Source organism: Diorhabda carinulata, chromosome 6 (genome assembly GCF_026250575.1).
Source record: "Diorhabda carinulata isolate Delta chromosome 6, icDioCari1.1, whole genome shotgun sequence".
In the NCBI taxonomy this organism is placed as follows: Eukaryota; Metazoa; Arthropoda; class Insecta; order Coleoptera; family Chrysomelidae; genus Diorhabda; species Diorhabda carinulata.
In genome coordinates, this window is record NC_079465.1 from 28,316,313 (window position 1) to 28,339,605 (window position 23,293).

A 23,293-nucleotide genomic window follows, 5' to 3' on the forward strand; every position below is an offset into this window, starting at 1 on the left:
TTTTTTTCAAATAATTTTTCAAAGATAGATAATAATTTTGACGTTACGACTACTTTCAACCTTTATCAAAATATCATCCAAAGATTTGATAAACCCACTTCTGCAAATCTTAAGACAAACCAATATTGATAGGTTTGCGAAAAATATTCCTTCTTTTGTCGATGCTCATTATGAAACACCTCCTGCTTTGACAGCAATGAACGTTTTTAAGAGAATTTTATAGATTTGAATGTTAACAAAAAAGGGAAATTTAGATTTCATTTCTAGAAAGTCAATTTGAACAAGTTTAAATGGACTATGACCAAAAACATAATGCCATTACATTTGACGAAAATGTAACAATTCATTGTAATAATATTTTTGTTACAGATTGTGGCCATCGTACGCTAGTGCACACAATAATATCGGAACTTTACTCGATAATCGCTATGAAGCTGAACTACATTTCCTTTTAGCCATTCGACACTCGTCCGAGCACATCAATGCTCATTATAATTTAGGAAAATTATACAGGTAAGGACTGAGTTTTTATGATAAATTTCTTTTTTATCTATTCAGAAAATATTCTCCTAGTTATGACTCTAGAAAACATATTAGGCAATTGGGGCTTAGAAGGATTATAGCGGTTAAATCAAGATCTAATGAAGTATCTGATCTTAATTTTGATGCATCTGAATATAATTTGATGAATTGAAATAATCTCAAATGTACTGAATCTCAAAGTTTGTCACGTTCGACCTTTGAGGAGAACGGTTCAGGCAGAAGATGCCCCAGATTTTCTTGTCATTCCCAGGCGGTTAAAAGATGTGTCAAAATTGTGCCTGAAGTCACAATAGTTGTATTAGAATATGAAGCTAAAGATGGTTTCATTTTGAAAGCCTGCAATCACGAAATATTATGCCAGAGTTTGAAACAAGGAAGGTTTATAAGCCAGTAAATTAGACATCTATAATAAGTATGTTCATTAAAAGGTGAGAGGTAGTTGGAAGTCGATCCACCTTCTCATAGTGACTTCTAAGTAGGTAATCTTTCTCTTATTACAAGAAATGAGCTGCCTTTTCCAATTTCGGTATTTTTTTGCTACATTATCGAATATTGACACCTTTGCAGTACCGGAAGACGAACTGTTTTAGATTGCATATTTAATTTACTACTTTAGACAACAAAATTAATTATTTTACTATTAGAAGTCGAGACAAAAAACTTGATTCTTTTTTTATAACTAAGTTCCACTTTAGTATACAGTATGTTCCAATATGTCACAATATAGTCGTTTATGAACTATATAAACATAATTTGTTGTCTTAGATTACGTTCGCAGTTTTTATCCACTATTGTTATGAGAATGAATTGCTCCATTGTTTTTTTTCTTTCCTCACAACTTCTTTGGTATTTAATTTACTAGAAGTTAACCATTTCCATAACCACCATAAGTTGTTTGTATACCGTATCTAAAAATTAGACTCATCAATTACTTTTGCCTTCTTTTCATAGATGTAGAATACAAGTGCAACTGTGAACAATTATATGAATCTTCAAGCTTGGAGTTTCTGTTGAATTCATTTCTACACAAATTTTCGCCTTCTTCATCTATTTGTTACTTTTTTTTATAACCTCTGTTCATGTTATTTTTTTTCCCAAAAAATTGCGCGAATTGTGGTTTCCCATGATTTCTGATTTCTAGTTTTTCTCTTTTCTATATTTCTAGCTTGCCAAAGCCTTTTGGCCGGTCTATTGCTCTCAATTCCACAAATGTCCAAGCTATTCAAGCTGTTGTTTTCAAATTGCTTGATCAAAGGTTCAATATTTAAGTCTCCTGTTATCGTTTCGTGTCCTATTTTTTTCTGATGACACCTCTGACGTTCATACTTCATTTCAGCTGCGAGAATATTGCTTTTCGCTACCAAGTACGAGGACAGGTGAAATACTGATTTTTACGCGTTCATTTTGTTTCTTTTTATTCGTTTTCTTCCAAGAAATTTTCTGTTCAACACATTAGCTTGCAGATTCTTTCATCCACATCTGCTCCTTGATTTTCATTGCTCTGTATGTCTACGCCTAAATATTTGAAACTCTTCACTTGTATCACAATAACTAATAATAGTCAAATCAAGAAAGAAAACAAAACGAAGCATCCCCTTTTTAGAAGTTTATTATATTCTTATAATTTGAAGACGACAAAATTGATTACTATGTCATTTATTCGATTACTATATCAATACCAATAAATATTAACATTCACTATTCTAGCTGATTATTTTTTGTAGGATGAACAACAGATCAGTTGAATCAGAACGTATGCTCAGAAAATGTATCAAATTGGATCCAAGATTTACTCCAGCTTACATCGAACTTGCCAAACTACGCGGACCTAACGACCAGAGCGTTAATCGATTGTTAAAAGAAGTTGTTAATATGAATCCATCCGATCCTTATTTTTCTACAAATTTCGCTCATTGGTTATTAAGAGAAGGTACGTCCATTATTATATCATGGCCGTGAATGGTTTGAATTCACTAATTAACATGTTTACTTTCTGAATTTATAACTAGAATATCCAATTACTGCATGACTACCTATTCCTATTCTGAATCAGTTTGGAATAAACAATGTCTGATAAAATATGAAATTTTCCCCGATTTATTAACAAACATTAGATATTTTTGAAGATAAAATAATAGATCTCCAATCTTACAAATTGCACTGTAATAGCAAATCGTTTACTTTCTTCATACAAAACTGATATATTTATATTTTGACAGGCAATCATCAAGATGCACTTTGGTACTACTGGAAATCTCTCCAGATTTCACCAACACATGAAAAAGCACTGGTTGGAGCTGCAAGAATTTTGCAAAAAGTTGGTCAAAAGGCGAGGCTTTTTCAGCTCATCACCAGGTACGCACTCCTTATTACCCACTTATTTATATATTATATTTGATATTACATACAAGGTATAACTGCTATTGAAACACATTTTTTTTCAAAAGTCAAATCCACTCTCAAATCCTTGATATTTCACCTTGTGCCTATAATGTTCTTTTTCAACTCTTAATTGTATGTAAATTAAAATAAATATACGTTGAACCCTGTAATTGAGTCGTTCGATGACCGTCAGATAAAATTTGGATTCCGCAGTATGGAATTCTACAAACTCTCAATCAACAATTCGCCGGATGTTACAAAAATCGATGAGAATTCAGAGACAATCATAATTAAATTATGATTATCTCTGGATTCTTCTGGGCGAGGAAACACTTGTGTGAATTAATCCAAAGATTGACTCTCACTTTCCGATCATATTCATATATCCAGGTCTCGTCACCTCTAATGATGTTATCAAAAAATTGGTTACATATCTCGAGGTTACCTTGTCAATTTATAGTGGTACTTTTGATCTTCAGTAAGCACTTGTGATAATTCTTTCGCACACTTGTTGCATGTCGATATTTTTCTGACGATATCATAAACTTGAAATTTTTGGATATTCAATATATTGGCCATTAAATGAATTCTTAATACAATAGTTCCTACACTCGCTTCATATTGTCGGTTGTAGTGATCATGTATGGCTACCCGGCATCGAATCAATCTCCGTCGTGGTCTTATCAAGTCTCACGCAAACCTTGATCACGTCTCTTTGCTCTGAGTGGTCATTTAAAACATTTTTTAAACTCTTTGAATAGTATTCTATGACTTTTCCAGTTATTTGAGGTTAAATGCTCAATTATGTAAAACAGAATCTATTCAATCTATTCAAGTATCTATAACTTGCTTTAGGTAGAACATTAAGATCTTAAAATATAGCTTAATTTTGTTAATATTTTTTTCATAAGCTTCATTTGTTTTTTTTTCACATTTTTTCGATAAAATGCGTTATATAAAATGAGTTTTACGTAAAAAACTGTTAAAAATACGGTTTTTTTGACGAAAAATCGTACTTTTCAGTCGCGAATAACTCAAAAACTTTTGCTGATCTTTTTCCACCCCCCCCAAAAAGGGGTGGCATCCCCCGGTTGCCCACTTCGTCACTATGTTGATCTCGCTTTTTGGATACACACCTATCATATGTCAAAATTTCAAATAAATCGGTGATGGATTAAAGAATTCTGAGGGGAAATGTTTGAATACCTGGCCTATAGTAAAAATCGAAAGAAGTTAGTAGTGTTGTAAACAGTTTCAGACTACTACAATAATTTACGCCGCATACAGAATGATACGAGCAAAATCGATAGTTTCCAATAAATATTTTAGATACTGAGCCACGGAAAATTTTCATTTCAATGAAAAGTGGTGAAGTGGATAATTTTGTTGATTAAATGTTTTATTGTTGAACTGATCCTTATTAAAGTTTTATTGCCTAAAGTTCGAACGAATTTCCGCGTGGTCACAGAGAACGAATTTGGTTTCAGTTGAAAGCGTACTGCTTATTAAAGCGAGATATATTGAAATCGAGGATTCCATGGAAAATATAAATTATCTTACGCAACCTCGCTTATTTGAGGAATAATCGTATTACGGAATTTTTAATAAATAACTATATTTGGAGTTATCAATAAGCATTGTTATCTTAAACAACTTTTATCTATTGGGATTATGTTGAACAACGTTGAAGAACATCTGCCGTAGTAGTATCGGTAAAATAGAGTCAGGTCAGCGACCTGTCTTCAATGCTCTAAGTTGTCTAAGTTTCTCGTCAACTCTGGATCGCCTGTTAGTCGAATTGCTCTTTTGTATTTAGTTGAGCAAGATTCCAAAAATGGAGGAATCCTGGTCTTGTAGAAAATTAGAAGCTATTACGGAGTGTATAGCTTTTTGGTTTTAAAGAGGACTTCAAGCTTTTGTGAAGCTGCCTTAACTAATTCGACTACTTTTCTATGTCAGAATATATTGCTTTCATCCCTTACATCCGACAAGTGAATTTGATATTTTACGTCTAGATAGAATCAAATCCTGATCTGCGGTGCCAGCCTTCTTTGAAAATACAGCAGCTTGAGTCTTGATGGTGGTGATTTGTTGCTGCCTATGAATTTCGGTGTTAGCCGAGTTTATTGGGGTGGTTAATTTGAACGACGACATCAGTGTGCTATCGTCGGCGAAGCTATAGATCGGTTTTGCAGTTTTGTCCAAATGAACGTTGATGTATTGGAGAAAGAAAGTAGGTGACAAGATGCATCCCTGGGAAACACCAGCGTTGACCTGAAACCTGAGGTGTGTCCATCGATAGCGACTTGGATGGATCAGTCTTTTTCTATATCAGACACTCAAGTACCAGATTTAGAAGACCTGATTGGATGATGCAGCGATCTTGCATTTCTCTAGTAGGTTCGATACGATTCGAAGAATCCGAATAACTTTCCAATTCCATGTTCATGGTTTGAAATTCAATTGGAATGTGAAGTATTTGAAGATAAACTATTCTTTCTCGCATATATTACTATAGAATTGTTCTGGTTGTCCCAATAAAAAAACTCTGCCGTATATCGGAAAACCTTTAATACAGTTGCGAGAGAAAATTATAACAAATATAGAAACAAGATAAAACTATTTTGAAGCTTGTATGCCTGACGCTAGTCGACTTCATTGAGTAAAAAAGCTGAAAATCCAAATTTCACAAAAATAATCTAATGAAGGAGAACAGAACTAATAATCGTATTTTTTAGAATATCTAGGATATATTTGATAACTAGATGAAAGAAATAACAAGCATCCAGTAACGTGTACATTACCTATTAGGTTTAACTGGATCTTCATTCTTATGTTGGTGGTGATTATTTTAGTTTTTGATGACCGTTTTTTACAACAAAACCGACTCCTTATTTGAGTATCTAGACTGAAACCTATAACCTCAACAATATACAGAATGTGTGAAAGAGTGTGATGATTTTTCTGTTTTTCTCCTCCACTTAGGTTGTTTTTTCAAGCATAAATACTTAAAAATTGTTTTCTTCAAGCTATATTTGTTATATCCCTGCATCTGCAGTGAATGCGGCGAGAGCCATTCCTATTGAGACACACAGTACATTACTTGTATCGTATTTTCAAATAAAACAATAATTCTTCATAATTTCACCATGAATCCCGAAAAAATTATGAAAAACCCTATAATGGTTATTTTGTTTTTACAGGTGGCAAGTTATAAAGAGAAATGGTAAAGGGCAACTTCCGCTTGGACTCCATTTATACCTACAAGTATGGCATTTGAAAGGAGAGCTAAGCCATAGGGCCCGAATATATGACATAAATTTAACCCCGGTAAGAAATAATCTGAATTTGATTTGTATAAATGTATGCGGAATGAACTTTTAATGATCCTACTGAATAATACAATACGAAAAGTGATTTCTACTGTTGGTATACATTAACGACATCTTGAATCCAAATGCTGCAGTCTTCGAAAAGCTTTATACTCTGCTTTTAAAAATTCTCATCTGAAATTACATGTTATCTACAGAAAAGCTATTGTCAAAATTTTAAGTATATGAAAATTTAATCGAATTCTGATGAATATTTTTTAATTCTAGGTATTGGAGAATTTATGTTATTTTGAAATTATATTAAATGATATGTGCCAAAAAAACTGTTTTACCTTTTTGTTTCTGTATTGCAAATTGCATTTTGAGTTAAAGAACTGTGGATTTTTCACAGCCTTCGATTTTAGAAGTGCCTTATGACTAATATTGTCTGAATTTGTTCTTTTTATATAAGATGATTCAATATTTCATATTTCTTTCAAGTTCATGGAAGTTAAATCATAAAGTAGTGTAATCCGTAAGTTCATTTCTTATGAACTTCGTTCGAGTGTGTATCACAATTACGATGGAAACAATTTTGTTGCCTACTTTAATTTCTATACAGTTGGTCTCAAACGAAAATTAATACATTTAACTTAAAAGAAAAATGAAAATGGAGCTTCTTAACAACAACTTCTATTACATATTTTTTTCTAAACTCTTCATGAATAACACTGGGGTCACCCAGCATAATTCTAGGGAACAAAAATGTTTCCCAGGAAAACAGAAACCAAGAGTGTCATTCATTCCCAAAAATGCAGATCCACCTCAAACTTTTTTAATAGCAAGTGTGTCCATGTGACACGTCAACGTATGTTATTTCTCTTCACAGCATTTAATCCATGAAATAACCTTGAAGTTATTTAGTTATTTATAATCAATTCATTCTTAAAATATTCATAGTCACCTAAATACAATATACAACCGCCATTCGCTGTGGCAATTTAACAAGACCTGCTTGCGGCTCTTTCTATTCATTTAAACAGATTTCAATTACGAAACAGTGGGGTGAATTTATACACACAGTGTATCTTACTTACGTTATTCAGTTAAGTACAACGTTTGGTTTACTTTTCACTACCTGCATCTGTTAGAGACAGAGACTCTTTTTGTATATCTTACTTTACAAAGGCTCCTATTTCCTGAAAATGTCTACTTTGTTGTGAACAAAAAGCTTCGATAGCTTCGACAAAAAATTGTGACGAAATCTTCCACTACATGGACAGTGGAGCCTTTCCTGTTTGATTATACCAATAGAACAGCCAACCCATATATCCGATTTCTGAGTCGTACAATCCATTAATTGCTCGATGTTATATGAAGTATAATAGAGCTTAAAGATTCTCATTCTCTAATCAGTAAAATATATGAGAGTTGTTCCTTAAGTTTTGAAGTGGACAAATAAAATCAAATATTCATAATTATAGATACCTTTTTGCCTGCGTTTGAACCAATTGTCAAAGCATTTTTTCCATTCCGGTTCCTTCGAAAAATGTTATTTGAACGCATCATTCGTCTCTTCGGGAGTAGAAAAACGTTGATCTCACAATTTATTCTTCATCTACGCGAATAAGAAGAAATCTTCAGTGCCAAACAAGGACTGTACTGCGGATGACTTCAATTCGATGTGTTGATTGTTCAGAAACGTTTTTGTTTGCAGTGATGTCTGAGAGCTCGCATTGTCGTGGTGGAGAATGATTCGTTTCCTGCGATTTGTTTCCCTATTTTTTTTTTCGAACATTTCTGGCAAACATATTCTGATGTACCATTCAGAATTGTCCATTCTATGTTGCTCTATAGAACGGTGGTGACATGTCCAACTATTCAGAAATAAAAGGCGAACATTTGCTTCGAAATGTTCCGTGCGCGAATTTTTCCAGCTTTTTTGAGCGATTGTCAAATTGTGAGGTTCCCATAATCTGGTTTATCAGTCGTTGACAATGCTCAATCCGAATATTACTAGTTGTAGGCACCTAGAAAGGTGATTTATCATTTTTCCAAAATCACACCCTGAAGAAGTTATTTTCTATAAAATACTGCATTTTCATTCGCCAGGTATTGTTTTGTTGTTTGGAGAACCACTTAATTAATGTTACTTGAAATAATTTTAAAATCTCTGCTCTTAACTGATAACTCAAAAATTCAAAATATAGAGAAAAAATAGCAGTTTTTGTAGTGAAATGCATTACTTTCCAAATAATGTGTCAGCCGATATCAATTGCTATTTAAAACAAGTAAAAAAGTCGTAGCGAGAGCCTACATCGCATAATTTACTGTTAGTTTCCATGAAAAATAAAACAAAAACATATTAAAAAATCTATTTATTCAATCATTTTGTCCTCATTATCTCTCGACATTTCTTGAAATGGTATGAAAAATGACCTCAAAGCTGAAGTTCATTGGAGTCATTTGATGTTTATCGATGTCTGATGATGTCGATTCACGCCAGTACTTGTCATTTTAGGTCATCTGGCCAATGGGATCACATTTTGGCTGACTCAATTGATTTGTTCCAGGAAATGCCCAAAATTTCTTTCGTTTCATTGTCACATCTGAAACTGCACAGAAATTAAATGTAAAAAACCCGATTTTGCTACATTTTTCTTATAAGGATATATCGCTGCTACAGATAGACGGACGGACGGACAAAACGCCAGTAAAAGCGTATTTTTTTGTAAAAAATCATAGAAGAATGTGTCATCCATATAATAGTATATTACGTAACAAAAGTTGTAAGAAACCCATTACGTACGAAGTGAAAAATTATATGTGCAGAAATTTCATGAGTGCGTAATGGACTTACAACTCGTGTAACGTACTATTCTTTTTCTACGCCCATTCATTTTCATCCATTAAATAAGAAACATCGCAATTATTTAAACTTCATTATAATAGTTTTTAATAACAATTGAACAATTATTGTAAATCGATTGTGCCTTATTATTTAAAGGTGATGAAGGGTTATTTATAATTCTAGTTCTGTTAGGTACATCAGAAGACGAAGATTGATAATCGATAATTGCCTCCGATATTCGAAATGCGTTGTCATTTTAATTTTTTAGAAATTGATTCACATAGCCTAACGCCACTGTAGAAGATTGCCAGCCACCAAGCCGTTTGAATGATAGCACATCACCTCCTGCATCAACTAACATAGTGACTGATGATCTCCTGAAACAATGACCGGTATATTGCTTTGGTTCCGGCAGTTCAAGTTATTCAGCAATTTTACGTGGTGTATTACCGATTGTGTTTATCCCCACAACCTGTTTTATGCATTTTCCATTTCTGTTATTAAAAAATAAAGGAAGTTTCATTTCAGCAGGACGCAAATTCATGTATTTTTGACATGTGATTTAGAACGTTTCTGGTACTACAAATGAATGTCTCGTTTCAGTTTTAGAATCTGGAATATCAATTATCAAGGATTTTCCCGTGTCCTGAATGTGTTCCATTTTTATATTTCTAAGTTCTTGTTTACGGCAAGCCCCGCTTAATTCAATAATGAGGGTGACCTGAAAACAAAAACTCATTTTTATGTGATGATAATTATACATTTTAATTGTTCACCTTTGACAACAAATGTTTAGCGTCTGGAGCATCTTTCAGAAACTTAGTAATTTGTTCTGTAGAAAGGATTTTCGATTTTTTACTTCTAAAACCATCCGATTTCTACTTCAGTAGGGCGATTTGCTATGTTAATGTTATTATTAATGTTTAGTGTAGTTCTTAGCATCGAATAAATGGCCCATAGAGAAGATGGCTTCATAGTTTTTGATATTTTTTCAAAATGCGCAAGTAAAACTTTCTCCAAAAGTAATTTCGTACTTTTCTTTGGATTTTAACGGTAACAAATTATGTGTAGCAGCTTGAGCTTTTTTTAATATCTCCGGTGGAGTTCTCATAATTTCATCACTTCCACTACTATCAGACATATTCGTAGATAAAGTTGAGAAAATGTTCGGATACAATCATATTTTGTCCAAGAAATTGACAATATAAATGACATTACATTTATCTTCATAGCATGCTACTTAAGAAAAAGTGTCCTATTTTCAAATAAATTGCATAATGTGCTGCATACATTTAGGGGCATCCCTCTTTCAATCCTGAATTTATCTTGCTAATGCTAAAAGTTTTTATGTTTTATAATTGACTAAATTTGTGTAAATAGACCAAATAAAGTCTTACGTGAATAAAAATTTGATTGTAGTTTAATTAAATAAAGAAGTTTTCTTCTCAAAACGCACGTGTATGTTATGAGATCTCATTACGTGCATGTTATTGTTAAATGTAATTTACAAAGAATGTTGACGGTGTGATTTTTGACGTTTACAGACATGGGCGTAGAAAAAATTTTATGTATTTCCCACATTTCCAAAAAAATTTGATTTTGATTTTCTGAAAGCTTAAGCTTTTGTTGGAACACCGTGTATATTTCTCACCTCTACCACTTTAATCAGGTTTAAAAATATCCAGTAGAGAAAAGCTCTGAAAAGCACGGATGTAATTCGAATTTCATTTAATGGAATTTAACCATTGTTTCCATTAACTTCACATGGTGTATTGTCTTACTGGAAAATAATTTGCTTCTTTTGTTCTCCCCTTTTCAATAATGTATAGTTCTCGATACTGTTTCTTGTATAAGAAGTCGATGATAGTATATCGCATGTTCCCCAAAATATCGAGACTAAAATTTGACATCGATTATTGCGCGCTCTTGACGGCTTTCGTTGAGTCCAGTTCACTTATCAGATTTCTGATTCAGGTGTTGAGTGGTGTTAACAGGTAATGCATATTTTTTTTATTTGCTCAAGCTTCAAATAGCGCTCATAATAATCAATTCGTTGTTGTTTTCGCTTTTTTGATGGTATGATGTCTTTCATTATCATAATTAATTCAAGTTAGTGATTTCCACTATAATTTTTAGAATTATTCTGTTTTTTTTTTTTTTATTTTGGTGAATCACCTATTATGTATGAACTGACCGTTGAGTATGTTCAGTGCTTGTAAAGTCACAATCAATCTTTGCTTCCTAGTCAGTAACGGTTGGTTTAAATAATAAAGTTACCATAATGATTTTGGTGTCAAGTCTCTACATCAAAGGTATTTTTTCCGCTCAACTTGAATGCCGTTTACTTAAAAAAATCCCAACAGAATCTATTGGAGGAAATGAGCAGATAATTGGACAACTATCGTTTAACAAACGGTATTTCGAAGGGAAATTATGGAAATGTTGTTTTTGGTTATCTCTCTCCATCATACGGGAAAGTTATTGATTGATCTTATTTATATTATAAGTGGTGATTACTGACCGCCTATCATGGGTGAAGAAAAATCATCCGCAAGATCGAAATGTATCTTCTTGTATACAAACGGTTCGAAGCTAGCGCAAGAAGCTGGATTAGGTATTTATGGGCCATAACGCAAGCTCTCTATTCATCTAGGAATATCGGTGACCATTTTTTAGTAGAGTTGCTAACAATTAACAAATGTGCTCAGAAATTTCGGATAGGAATCTCTCTATAAAACATCAACACATTCTCTCAGATAGCCCAGCGGCCTTTAAGGTTCTGAAAGTTATTGAGTGCACGTCCAAACTAGTCTGAGAGTGTGAACAAACTGTAAAAGCCCTAGCTAACTAAAACAAAATAGCCCCAATGTGGCCATTAGGCCACCATGGTATACCAGAAGATGAAGAAGCCTTGCCAAAAAAGGGCAACGAATCCAAACCTAAAAACAGGTTTTCTCTCTCCATTATATGGGAAAGTTATGGATTGATCTTATTTTTGGACCAATGGATCAAATGCATAGCCTGTTTTACAAAGATGTCTCATTTGAAGTGGTAATTAACGACCACCGATCCTGGGTCAAGAAAAAGCAAGCTCGAATTGTATATTTTTGGTACCCAGACGATTCGAAGCTAGCGCAAGGAGCTGAATTGGTCATTTGTGGGCCAAAACGCAAGCTCTCATTACTGGTAGGACACTCCATGCCTGAAACAATCCAAAATATTGATAAGAATCAAAATCTGGCCCATATACTGGCCAACTATAATTTTATTATGATAAAAAACTCATACCTGGCACTAATTGGTGATCATTGGATGAACAATATGTGTACAAAACTTCCTCATAAAATAATATCACAATTCAATTGCAATAAAACTTTGAACTGAGATTTTTATGAATCTATACTTCTCATTCACAGTCTATTTCAAGAAACTATCCCTTTATAACAAGAATTAGGAATTCCGTAAACACTCAACTTTGAAATCATTTAATAATATATACAAGGGTAGACAAAATTTTCGAAAAAGTTCATTATATGGCTTATTGTAAGGAATATCATATAAGTAATTCAGAAAAATATTATACGTCTTTAGGATCCGTATTTAGAAATTTTTGTGGCACAAACAGTATTATATAACTCCGTTACAAGCTTCTGATAGGATTCGTTACGATATACAGACGTATACATACATTGTAGTGAAACTCGCAGCTCAGGTGGCAGAAAAAAAATTCCATTCTACCAATATGAAGCAATAATTCTCTCTTGTATAAGAGGTTCACGGAAGCTCAAAACATCCTATTCTACGAGGTTTGAGATAGACAAATAAAAACAAATACATATGTATAATTGGATATGGCTTTATTAATTGCCTCTAAGAAGATCAATACATTTTTCATGCGTTTGAACCAGTTGTTGAAGCATTATTTCAATTTCGGTTGAGGCACCTCCAAAACATGTGATGTGAACGCTTCTTTAGGTGTAGAAAAACGTTGATCTGAGGAAATAAGAAGAAATCAATGGGTGTCAAACAAGGACTATACGGTGGATGTTTGGACTGTCCAAAAACGGTTTTGATTGAGCTAATACATTTCCTAATGTTTTGAACACGTCTGGCAAACAAATGCTGGTGTATCATTTAGAAATGACCGTTTTATTTTGCTTTAATTGAAATATTGTCACATATCCATTTATTCCGAATAAACTGGTGACCATTTTCTTCGAAGTGCTTCGTGCGCCAACAACTTTTGGTGGCTTTTGCTCGTCTTGAAAGACCAACACATTCGATTGTTGTTTAGTTTCGGTTCATATGCATAGATTCTGTTACGTCACAAACATATTTTGAAGAACTGCGATTGAATTTTTTCAACATTTCTATGCACTAATCGACACAAACTTTTTTCGAGCGATTGTGAAATTATACTGTATCCAACGCGAGTAAATCTTATTGAGAGCCAAATTTTCGTGGTAGTAAAACTATTGCCTCAATCTCATGGTATGTCACATAAAGTTCTTGCATAAATAAACACAGAATAGATGTTCTCTTGCACAACAGCCGATTCTTGACGAACCTCACGAAGTTCATCCTATAGTGTGGTGCTCGAGATAGTGCTTTATCACCAAAAGTCGAACCGAGATGATCAGCAGTCCACGCTGGATATTATATATTCACGAAAATGTTCGCGTTTTAGTTCCATTTTTTTACCAAGATTTATGTTTCAAGTATCTGTAATCAACTCGAATGGCTCTCATATGACAACACGTTCTGAGTAAGTTTACCATTAAAGCAGCCCTCGTAATGATCTGTTTTCAAATAGGTTATTAACATAGTTTCGTATTGACGCAGTATTATAAACGGATATTCCATCTTGTAAATACCACATTCGCGCTAAATATCAATTGAGCATAAGGTAAGGGTTTAACAAAAGTTAAGTTAAAAAACCGAATATTCTAGCTCAATTTTCGTTCTTCCTGTATACGAAAGAAACAATGATCGTCATATCCACACCCTTAAATAGCAGTATAACGTACTGAATGTTTATATCAGAAAATCATGTTTTATTTGTGGAGTAATTATGTAACCAACTATATATTTGCAGACAATTTTATAATATAAACCCTGAAGATATCGACTTATTCTCTAGTTTTCTTCACCTCTGAAAAAAGTCCATATACTGATTTTTTTGTAAGATTGGTATACCCTTTATATTAGTGCACCAAATACGATTCATTTGAAAAAGACACTGATTGAATAAAAAGAAAAGGAAAAGCCACGCGAAACTCCAACTTTTTCTTTTACCAAAATAAAACTGGTGATACGAATAAACCGAAACCATCACTTTATATCTAAGTTTCAGTAAGATCGATATCGTCCTAATCGCACTAGAAAGTAAGAAATACGAGGATTACTGTTTGGATTTTGATTAATCGGACAAATTGAAGTGTATTCCAAGAGATTTTTTTTTAAATGACTGCGCAAATGGGATTAAGATGTTGATTAAGGTATTTTATTAAGAAGCTCAAGATATTTCACACTGATATAAAGGAAATTACAAGATTAATTAAATTTGTTTTTGTATAACTCTAAAAAAAATTATCGACACTTAATTTCTGAATAAATTTTCAGAATAACACGAAATCTACAACTTCAACAGCTCAATCCAGCAGTAGTACTAACAAATCCTTAAGCAGAAACAGTTCAAGATCTCGAACAGAAAACACCGATTCTCTAAGACCTCTAATGGTCTCCCATTTTTCGGATAGTGTATAAACATGATAACAATGTTACGATTGGAATGGTAGACAATTCAAAATAGAAGTAAACTAATGAATTTGTATTCGCATCCAGTAATTTTTCAAAATTTCAGTATCTTTTTTAAAAAATTAGACGTCGTGGTATTTGAGGTAACAAATTTGTTAATTGGTGTTGTGTTGAGAGTAAACATTTGAAAATTAATAAGGAGATTATGACGCATCACTAATTGTAATGTGTGTAATTGTTTTGGAATTAAAACATTTTTCGAGAGAATAACAATGGACAAGTAACAATCAATAATATGTTAAAGAACTAACCGCAATTGTGGTCGAAGAATAGTGAAGTAACACAAATTAACTAGTCGAACTGTCGTAAGACTTAACAATTGACTAGATTTCCAGAAAAAAATTAAAAAAAATTCCTGTTGTTGGCCAATATATTGGCCCAAATCACACGAATCTTTTATGTATAATCAACAATTGATTGAACTTGTTTTAATGTCCGGCCGTGGCTATCAGTCGTTGGAAAAATATTGGACAACAAAGGAGAAGTCGGAAGTGATGTCACCAAATTCCTTTCTACTAAGCAACAAAAGCTCCACAGCGATGTGCATCATGAAAGTACTAGAAAAATGTAAGGATAATAAACGCATGTAACATCGATTCCAAGTGAAAAAAAAATGAGAAAAATAGTTTCTAGATGACTTATATATATCTACAACAAATCAATTTATTCCTAGCAACACAATAATAACGAAAAAATAACAGTGGAAAAATTTATACATTTCCTTGTGATAATTGATTATTCAACCAACTTGGAAGTATAATTTTGAGAAAACGCTAACGATTCACGTGCGTGCTTCGTGCATTAAATTGTCTACCTTTCTAAAATTTATTGATAAACTAATAAATTGTGATTAGTTTCGTAAACTGTTTCGCAGTATTAATATTATTAAGACACATTAATTGAATTCTCTGAATAACACATATTTCATTTCGCATTTAGTAGCAAAATTAATATTTTGTACCAATTTAAGTACCCATTATATGAAATTTATTTGCAAACTTTTTTTATGTATAGAATCACGATAAGCATAAATATTTTTATAAAAATTAGCTTAATCTTGATAGAAATGGAGAGTCTGTTGGAATGATTTCTGAGAAATATATACAGGGTGTTCGAAATAAGTTTATATGGTTATAGGTACTTCAGTTTGATAATATTTTAGTGAGGGAATTAAGAATAGCTTAACTTAAGTCCTCTGGAATGAAAATATGTTAATTCAAAATATAAGGTATGTATAGAATCGCCTTGTTAAATTTAACGTTGTGTTTTTTTTAAATCCATAGTCACAAAAATCGTGGGCTGAGATCTTTTTCCATAATTTTTGGCATATTTTGAGATGGTTTCCGTTAACATCAATAAATTGTGCTAGCAAACAACTATCCATCTTCTTCTCCTTTCATTGCCTCATTCGCCGCAAAAGTTGGCTATTAACAGATGACACTTCAAACCACTGGCGGTGATTGTGCAACCATGATTGCCCGGTCCCCTCTTACTACCCACTTTACCTTGGATAATCGACTGCAAAAGTCGGTATTCGTCTTGTCTTAGTATGTGGGCATATTTCGTTTTTTTATACTCTAATGACGACTTTCTTCTCTTTCCCAAGTCTCTGCATAACTTCCATGCTGGTCATTTGCTTCGTCCAGGATATTTGCGTCGATTTATCTACATTTCGACAAATTCTATTCTTTTTAAAGTAGCCTCGGTTATCCAAGCCTCCACATCATAGAACAAAACAGGAAAAACACCTGACTAGTATCAATTTCAGTAATGAAGAAATATCTTTGCTGGTATATAGTTTCTTTATGTTCTTTAACGCAGCTCGGCTCGTATTTCTAATGTCTAGTCCCATTATTGTAGTTCTGAGATATATCTACGTTTCTACCCGATCTATGCCTAGACCGTTTATCGTTAGACGCACTGAAGGATGTTGACTTTTGCTAATAATCATATTTTTTCTGTGTGATATATTCAAGGAGATTCCATATTCTTCCCTTGCTGCGTAAATTTTTTGCATAATTTTTAGCTAACTAAATGTGTCGTCAATATATTTAATGTTGTTGATTGCTTCTTCGTTGATTTTAATGCGATCTGATACTTCTGCCAGTGCTTCTCTAAAGATTTCTCGGATGTTGAATAGGTGTCAGAATGCAACCCCGTCGCACTCCTCTCTTGACTGTAATTTCTCCGCTGAATGAAATCGCCGTACATAATAAATGGTAGCTTTCCGCAGCCTACGCTGGTGACTTTGATATTGAAGAAATTATCTGGGTGTTCCGGGACTAGATGCAAAAAATTCGGGAGTGAGATAACGTGAAAATAGTGCTGTAACATAAAAAATTTTCTCTTACCACCCCTTGAGTTATATGACAATAAAGTTGCGAAATGAATACTTGGATGATTCCGTATGTCTATGTAATGTGTTTGACGGAATTAAAAATTCTACAAAACTCAGCTGATAAAAAAGAGATAGGGGAGATAGGAAACCTAGTGATAAAACCTTAAGAAATCAAAAATAACATTTTAAAACCGCGAAGCAACGGGTCAGGATAGATTAAATTTCAATTTATGGTAATTTTCGATTCATGGAACAAAATCTGAGGACACATAACACGAAAATTTTAGACTTAAAAAGAGATTGAATGAATTGTACTATTAAAACAGAATGTTGTCAAGCCAATGACAAAAGTTTTATAAAAAAGACAGAATTAATGGATTCAATAGAAAAAATTTATCAGAAAGGAGCAATTTGAAATCATAGAAACTGAGACAAAAAGATACAAATATCGGATGGAGATAATTACTCACTTATTCATCTGATCCTTATGCCTTCCTACCCCTACAGATGTGGGACGACGGGTTAAGTTTCTCTTTTTCTAGAACTCTGGTTTCTGTTTCTGGTAATACCTCGTGTAATTTCCTTCGTCTATTCTCGGTAGCTTTGTTTATTTGATTCATATAGGTTTTCCTCAACTTTTGGTTCTTATTGTTCTTGCCCCGAATTATCTTTATGTTTTTTTTATATATTTTTCATCAGTAGAAGTTTATTATTGTTGACTGAATCCATCTCATTTTGAGAAATGCTTTTTCAGCTCATATAGGAGCCTGTGCTGTTTTTTGAGAAATTCATAATTGATCATCCTTTAGACTCTCTCCATGTTATATTAACACTCTCTAAATATAAGACTCTAGTAAATAAGTGAACTATAAAAGAATGTACTTGTATAGATTTGGTTCCTTTTTTATAAATATAATAATTTATTGTAAAGAATTTTTTCGAAGATTCTAAATTTTGTACTTTGGCTAGACATTGATCGTTTCCATAAAAATGTCTAGTTATCAACTAATTCCATTCAATTATTAATCACTAACATTTAACTTAAAACTACAAGCAGCATGATTGGTCTAATAAGTTGATATTAAAATATGAAATTGATATCTTATACGTTAAGAAGTATTAAGAAAATGACATAGGTGGTGAAGAATGCAGAAAATAATTTTTAGTTGACAGGATGCATTGTTGGGAATTTGTATAACGTAATTTTTTTGAATTTACCGTCAAGTCTAGCCAAGTTAACAATTTAGAAAATTGTCGTCACCTCACGTAATATTGAATTCATCATAATATAAACATCACATAGAAATGGTTGTAAGACTACTGTTAAGAATGTACTATTGATTCGACATAAAAAATATCAAATGATATTTTATTCCATTAATTCAATGTGAAACGTACCTTATTGTGTAATTTTAGTATAGTAATATTGATGTGGTACTTCTCAAACAATTTATATTTGAGGAGTTTTGTCGTTAAGTTCCCAATTTTTTTAATTTGCTCAACGCAAACTGAACGAAATATATTTAATGTGGATAAAATAATTATCGAATTTATTTCCAGATACTTATTCCGTAATATTACTTTTGTGATAAGATATAATTTTTGAATCGAGGATGACGACGTTTGAAACTTATGTGTTAAAATGAATTCCTGTGGGGCCATTATGTATACTAACATCCAATAAAAGAGTAAAACTTTTTTCATAAACTGAATATTATTAGGACATGTTTTTGTGAAAAACTCGTTTGGTCTGATATATAAGCACTAGACAGCTGTAATAACATTAAAACTTTGCAAGAAGTCACGTATTGGTCTGAAGATTTCTAAAAAAAATATTCATCCAAGCAAATGTTTGCACGAAAATGTACTAAAATATTGGAAAAGTCTACCAGTGCATCTGTTAGAAAATGGAAAAATAATGCGTTGCCAAAGATAATTCGGTCAATTTAAACATGTTAGGGTGAAAATATTTGCGCTAACTAAAAATTGCTTTTTTTTTCAGCCTAATTATAAAAGTTTGCTAAAAGATTCACATCGATCCTATATCTGGGAAAGGTCGTGAAAAGGAGTTTTGTGATTCTGATCCTGTTTAATTTGAAACTATTGAACAATAAATACTAATAGTGTTTGGGATAAAAGATGCCGAATGAATTGTGGAAACATTCACATTTTACACCTCTTTCTACAATTGCGTATGATGGTGTTATGCAATCTATGCAGCACATATATAAGAATAAAATCGGGTTTGCCTATCAATTCCAACCATAAACCTTTGGATCAAACTGAGAACCAAACCACGATGTAACTTCATTATACACCCAAAAAACTTTATAATTAGTAGAAGGTGAAATCGGAAAGAGCCAAGCTAATCTATCGTGTGTTTCTTGACGTGTGGGTGAGTAATCGACTCGTGAACGAAATTTTGAAATTGCCCATGCAATCAGTTCTAAATTGATTCGGAATCAAACGCCAACAAAGCTAATGCATCGGAACTTATCTAAGTGGCAATTCTTTAGGAGCTGCGTAAGTTGAAAGAAAAAAGTATTCAAACAACTTTTTCAGATATTTATATGAAAACAACTTTACATTATCCAATTTTATGATAAAACTTTTCGATTTGATTTCTAAAAAACATCTAGACCAGGTATGGAATCGATGGGGACTTTCTTCAAGCATTCTTTTGTAGTGATGATTTTACATTCGTACCAATTTGTGAATTTTTGTAGCTTCACTACTATTTTCAGCATTGATGACCGGGCTAATTGTACTCTGGATCACGCAATAATCACGAAACCGAAATCAATGTGCTTGTGGTTTATTTTTTAAATTGTTTTGATTGAAACCAAATTTGAGATGTTATCAAGTTCTTTTCTTCCAAGAAAATAGGAAAATCTGTTCAGCGACTAAATCGGAAATGCTAACTCTCTTTTATCAATCTTATCAATCAAATTTTTGCTACTTCACCAAGACTGTTGATTTACACTAACATTTTTAATGTGACCTTGATAAAGTCTGTTTAATATCGACGGTGAATTGGTACAAATTCTCAGCAGTATATATAGGTACTAATTTCCTAACACAAACATAAAAGTATATAGAATATATTTTGTTCTTTTCCTTATTCTATTCAATTACAACAGCATTTCTTCTCTTATAGCCTTGCTTCTTATATAAACTCCCTCCTCTGATAATTTTTAATGTTTTCATCTCTGTTTTCTCTCATCATGTTCTTCGTTTTTGAGAAATATTCCGTTATTTCCATATCAAATAAATAATGGGTATGGAATATAATGGGATTGAAGGTATATAATATTTGTTATAAACAACAAATGAATAATTTTCACATTGCTTTTATTACTCTAGTACACAAGCACAATGATTGCAGTAAACTGCTATTTTTTTAAATTTTATTAATTTATTAAACCGTTTAACAACTTGATAAAGAGATTGTCTTGGAATAACAGTTTGCAGGAAACTACATTATATCTTATAAATTCATTTCGTAAGAAAGTGTTTGGATTTTTACTATGTATATACCCCACAAATATTATCGCATCCCTCATTATTTTTTAAATATTTTAAATGTGTTGCCTGTTTTTCGAATTTTATTATTACGAATTGAAACACGAATTGATACATTTATTTTATATCAGTTTAATCTACAGAGAACAAAAAGTTTGATTTACCAAAACATAGAAAATATCAGAAAACTCTATACAAAAAAATGAACGGTGCTTAAACTAAAGCCAGCCGATGAATTTCTAATACAGCTTCCATTCGTCTTGGAAGGCTTCTAAACAGGTTCTGGAGGTATCCTTGCGGCATGTTTTCCCCAGAAGTTAAAAAGAACATTTTAAAGATCATCTAGTGCTCTTATTGGTGCCGGATGCTGCTGAATTTGTCATTCTAGATGATCCCAGACATGCTCTATTGATAGAGCCACCACCACAGCTTCCAGTTTGACAAAAATTAACCTGATCGTGTTCACCACGTCGCCTATATACTGGTACACGCCTATCTGATGAATACAGACAAAATCTTGATTTATGCGTGAATAAAATATTGGACCGTTTACTTCTAATAACGATCAGCAACTACCGAAGTTACCCTTCCGTGGTCTTGTTCGGGTCTTCTGGTTAGCTGCCCTGTTTCTTGGTAGCGCGATTATTCTAGCGGCTTCTTCATTCGTCACATGTCTTGTTAAACGTTGATGCAAATTCATTATTAACAAAATAAATATAAATTTTCACGATACAATAAGACAATTTGCTTAAAAAGTTCTCGATCTCAATGCATTGTCCAAGACAGAAATGATTTACTCGAGCATTTTTGCTTCCAAAAAAATTTTTAAGAAATTGTGATATTTTTTTGCCCTTGATAAGAAACCGGAAATATCTATTAATTTGATACATATACAGATTGTCCCAAAAAACTAAAATTGAGTATAAAAAATATCCTAAAATACCAGTGATGCGATAATTATTATGGGGTGTATATTTTGCCGCATCTCAATTATTCCAAAACTTCTAGAAATATTGAAGCAGTTGATCCAGATTATTATTGGTATCAAATTGTATACTTTTCCACATTTCTATAAAAACGATTAAACAATTGACTCAACTAACATGGTATCAGAAGATTTGGTCCAAATAAAAAGATCAATGCTATTGATCTTGAATGTTCTATGAATTTATGTATTATAAAGTTATTGTAATGATTTTGTTACGTTTGGAGATTGTAGTAATTTCTCTAAATTTGTTTATATCACTATATGGATTGCCAAATATAACGATATTGTACAGTTTTTGATTTGATAATTAATAAAAGACATACTGTTCGGTTGTGTTTCATTAGCCAGTAGTCCATATAATTATATATAAGGTAAGTCACGACAAAAAGTGAGGAGGTATAATCGGTTACTAAGGTATGTATGAAGTCGCCCAGAAATGGTTAGGTTCTTTCAAAGTCACTAACTAGGTGAGTAATTTGACGTAAAAAGGAAGTTACTATAATTTTTCCAATATTTTCACAATAATCATAAATAATTGCCCACAAGGATGAGACAAAACAGTGCAATTATGTATCAAATTCGCTTTGGAGCGATAAGTAGTGTTAAATAAGTGAAGAACTTTAATTGATCCATGAGTAATTATGTTCTATCCATCGATATATAGTATTATTTCTCTACACTTCTACACTTTGAAGCTATTTTCTAGGGAGGGTCTTTATTCGCAAATTGATAAGAAATGATCCGATAACTTTGTCGTTCACCACGCAAGCGTTTTTAGTTTTCACAGGTATAAAATTACTGGTTTGGTTTTGTCACAAGAACTAATATTTTGTTGAAAAGGTGAGTATTTTTAAATCATAAACTAAAAATGCAATTTTATTAAAAACAGTCAATTTTAGAGTGTACATAACTAGACATAATTTGAATGGATTATATAGTTTTATAAAATGGTAAAATAATATACTGGGTGTTCTATTTAGAAAAATGTTTTTCCTAATTGAAATCTCCTGAATTAATGCTTATCTAAAAAACACCTCGAAGCCCAAACGAAACTTCTACTCTGATCAGACATTTCAGTCATCGTTTACCTTCGTAATGGACATATTCAAAAGTATATATCTGTAGCTTACACCACTGTAATTACTCCGCGCAAGAGAAAACTGAATTGTCGAGGCATATTTGGCTTATATATAAGCAAGTCAGAGCAATATGAGTTTCTTGATAAACTATTTAAAACAGTATTTAGACCACTGAAAGAAATTGGAGAATCGTCACAATTATTAGAGAAAAACGTCGAAAAAGTAATGTCGAAAATTGATCATTTTTATAATGATGATGATGATGATGTGATCCCCAAAACCGTATCAGCGTTTCATGACCGAGGAATATGGAGAAAAGATGACAAAATTGAGAGAAATTATGGTCCTATATATGTTGATGAAATTATGTAGATATTGGGTGAACCTAGAATTAATGTTGAGTGTTCTTCAGGAAATACAGTTCTTCTAAATGAAGGATCACAAACTGGAAGTTATGTTCAT

The 23,293-nt window shown here is 32.5% G+C and overlaps 1 protein-coding gene across 2 annotated transcripts in view; it reads left to right on the forward strand.

The window, feature by feature from the left end:
* The window catches only part of LOC130895245 (protein O-mannosyl-transferase TMTC1-like), a 310,078-nt gene extending 287,999 nt beyond the window's left edge, over nucleotides 1-22,079 (forward strand). For both annotated transcript variants that reach the window (XM_057802455.1, XM_057802456.1), the window contains 5 exons: nucleotides 370-513; nucleotides 2,268-2,473; nucleotides 2,763-2,898; nucleotides 6,129-6,255; nucleotides 14,710-22,079. In XM_057802455.1, coding sequence (XP_057658438.1) covers nucleotides 370-513; nucleotides 2,268-2,473; nucleotides 2,763-2,898; nucleotides 6,129-6,255; nucleotides 14,710-14,853 — 757 coding nt within the window. In that variant the 3' untranslated portion in view covers nucleotides 14,854-22,079. The remainder of the gene's footprint in view (nucleotides 1-369; nucleotides 514-2,267; nucleotides 2,474-2,762; nucleotides 2,899-6,128; nucleotides 6,256-14,709) is intronic.
* The last annotated feature ends 1,214 nt before the right edge of the window (nucleotides 22,080-23,293 follow it).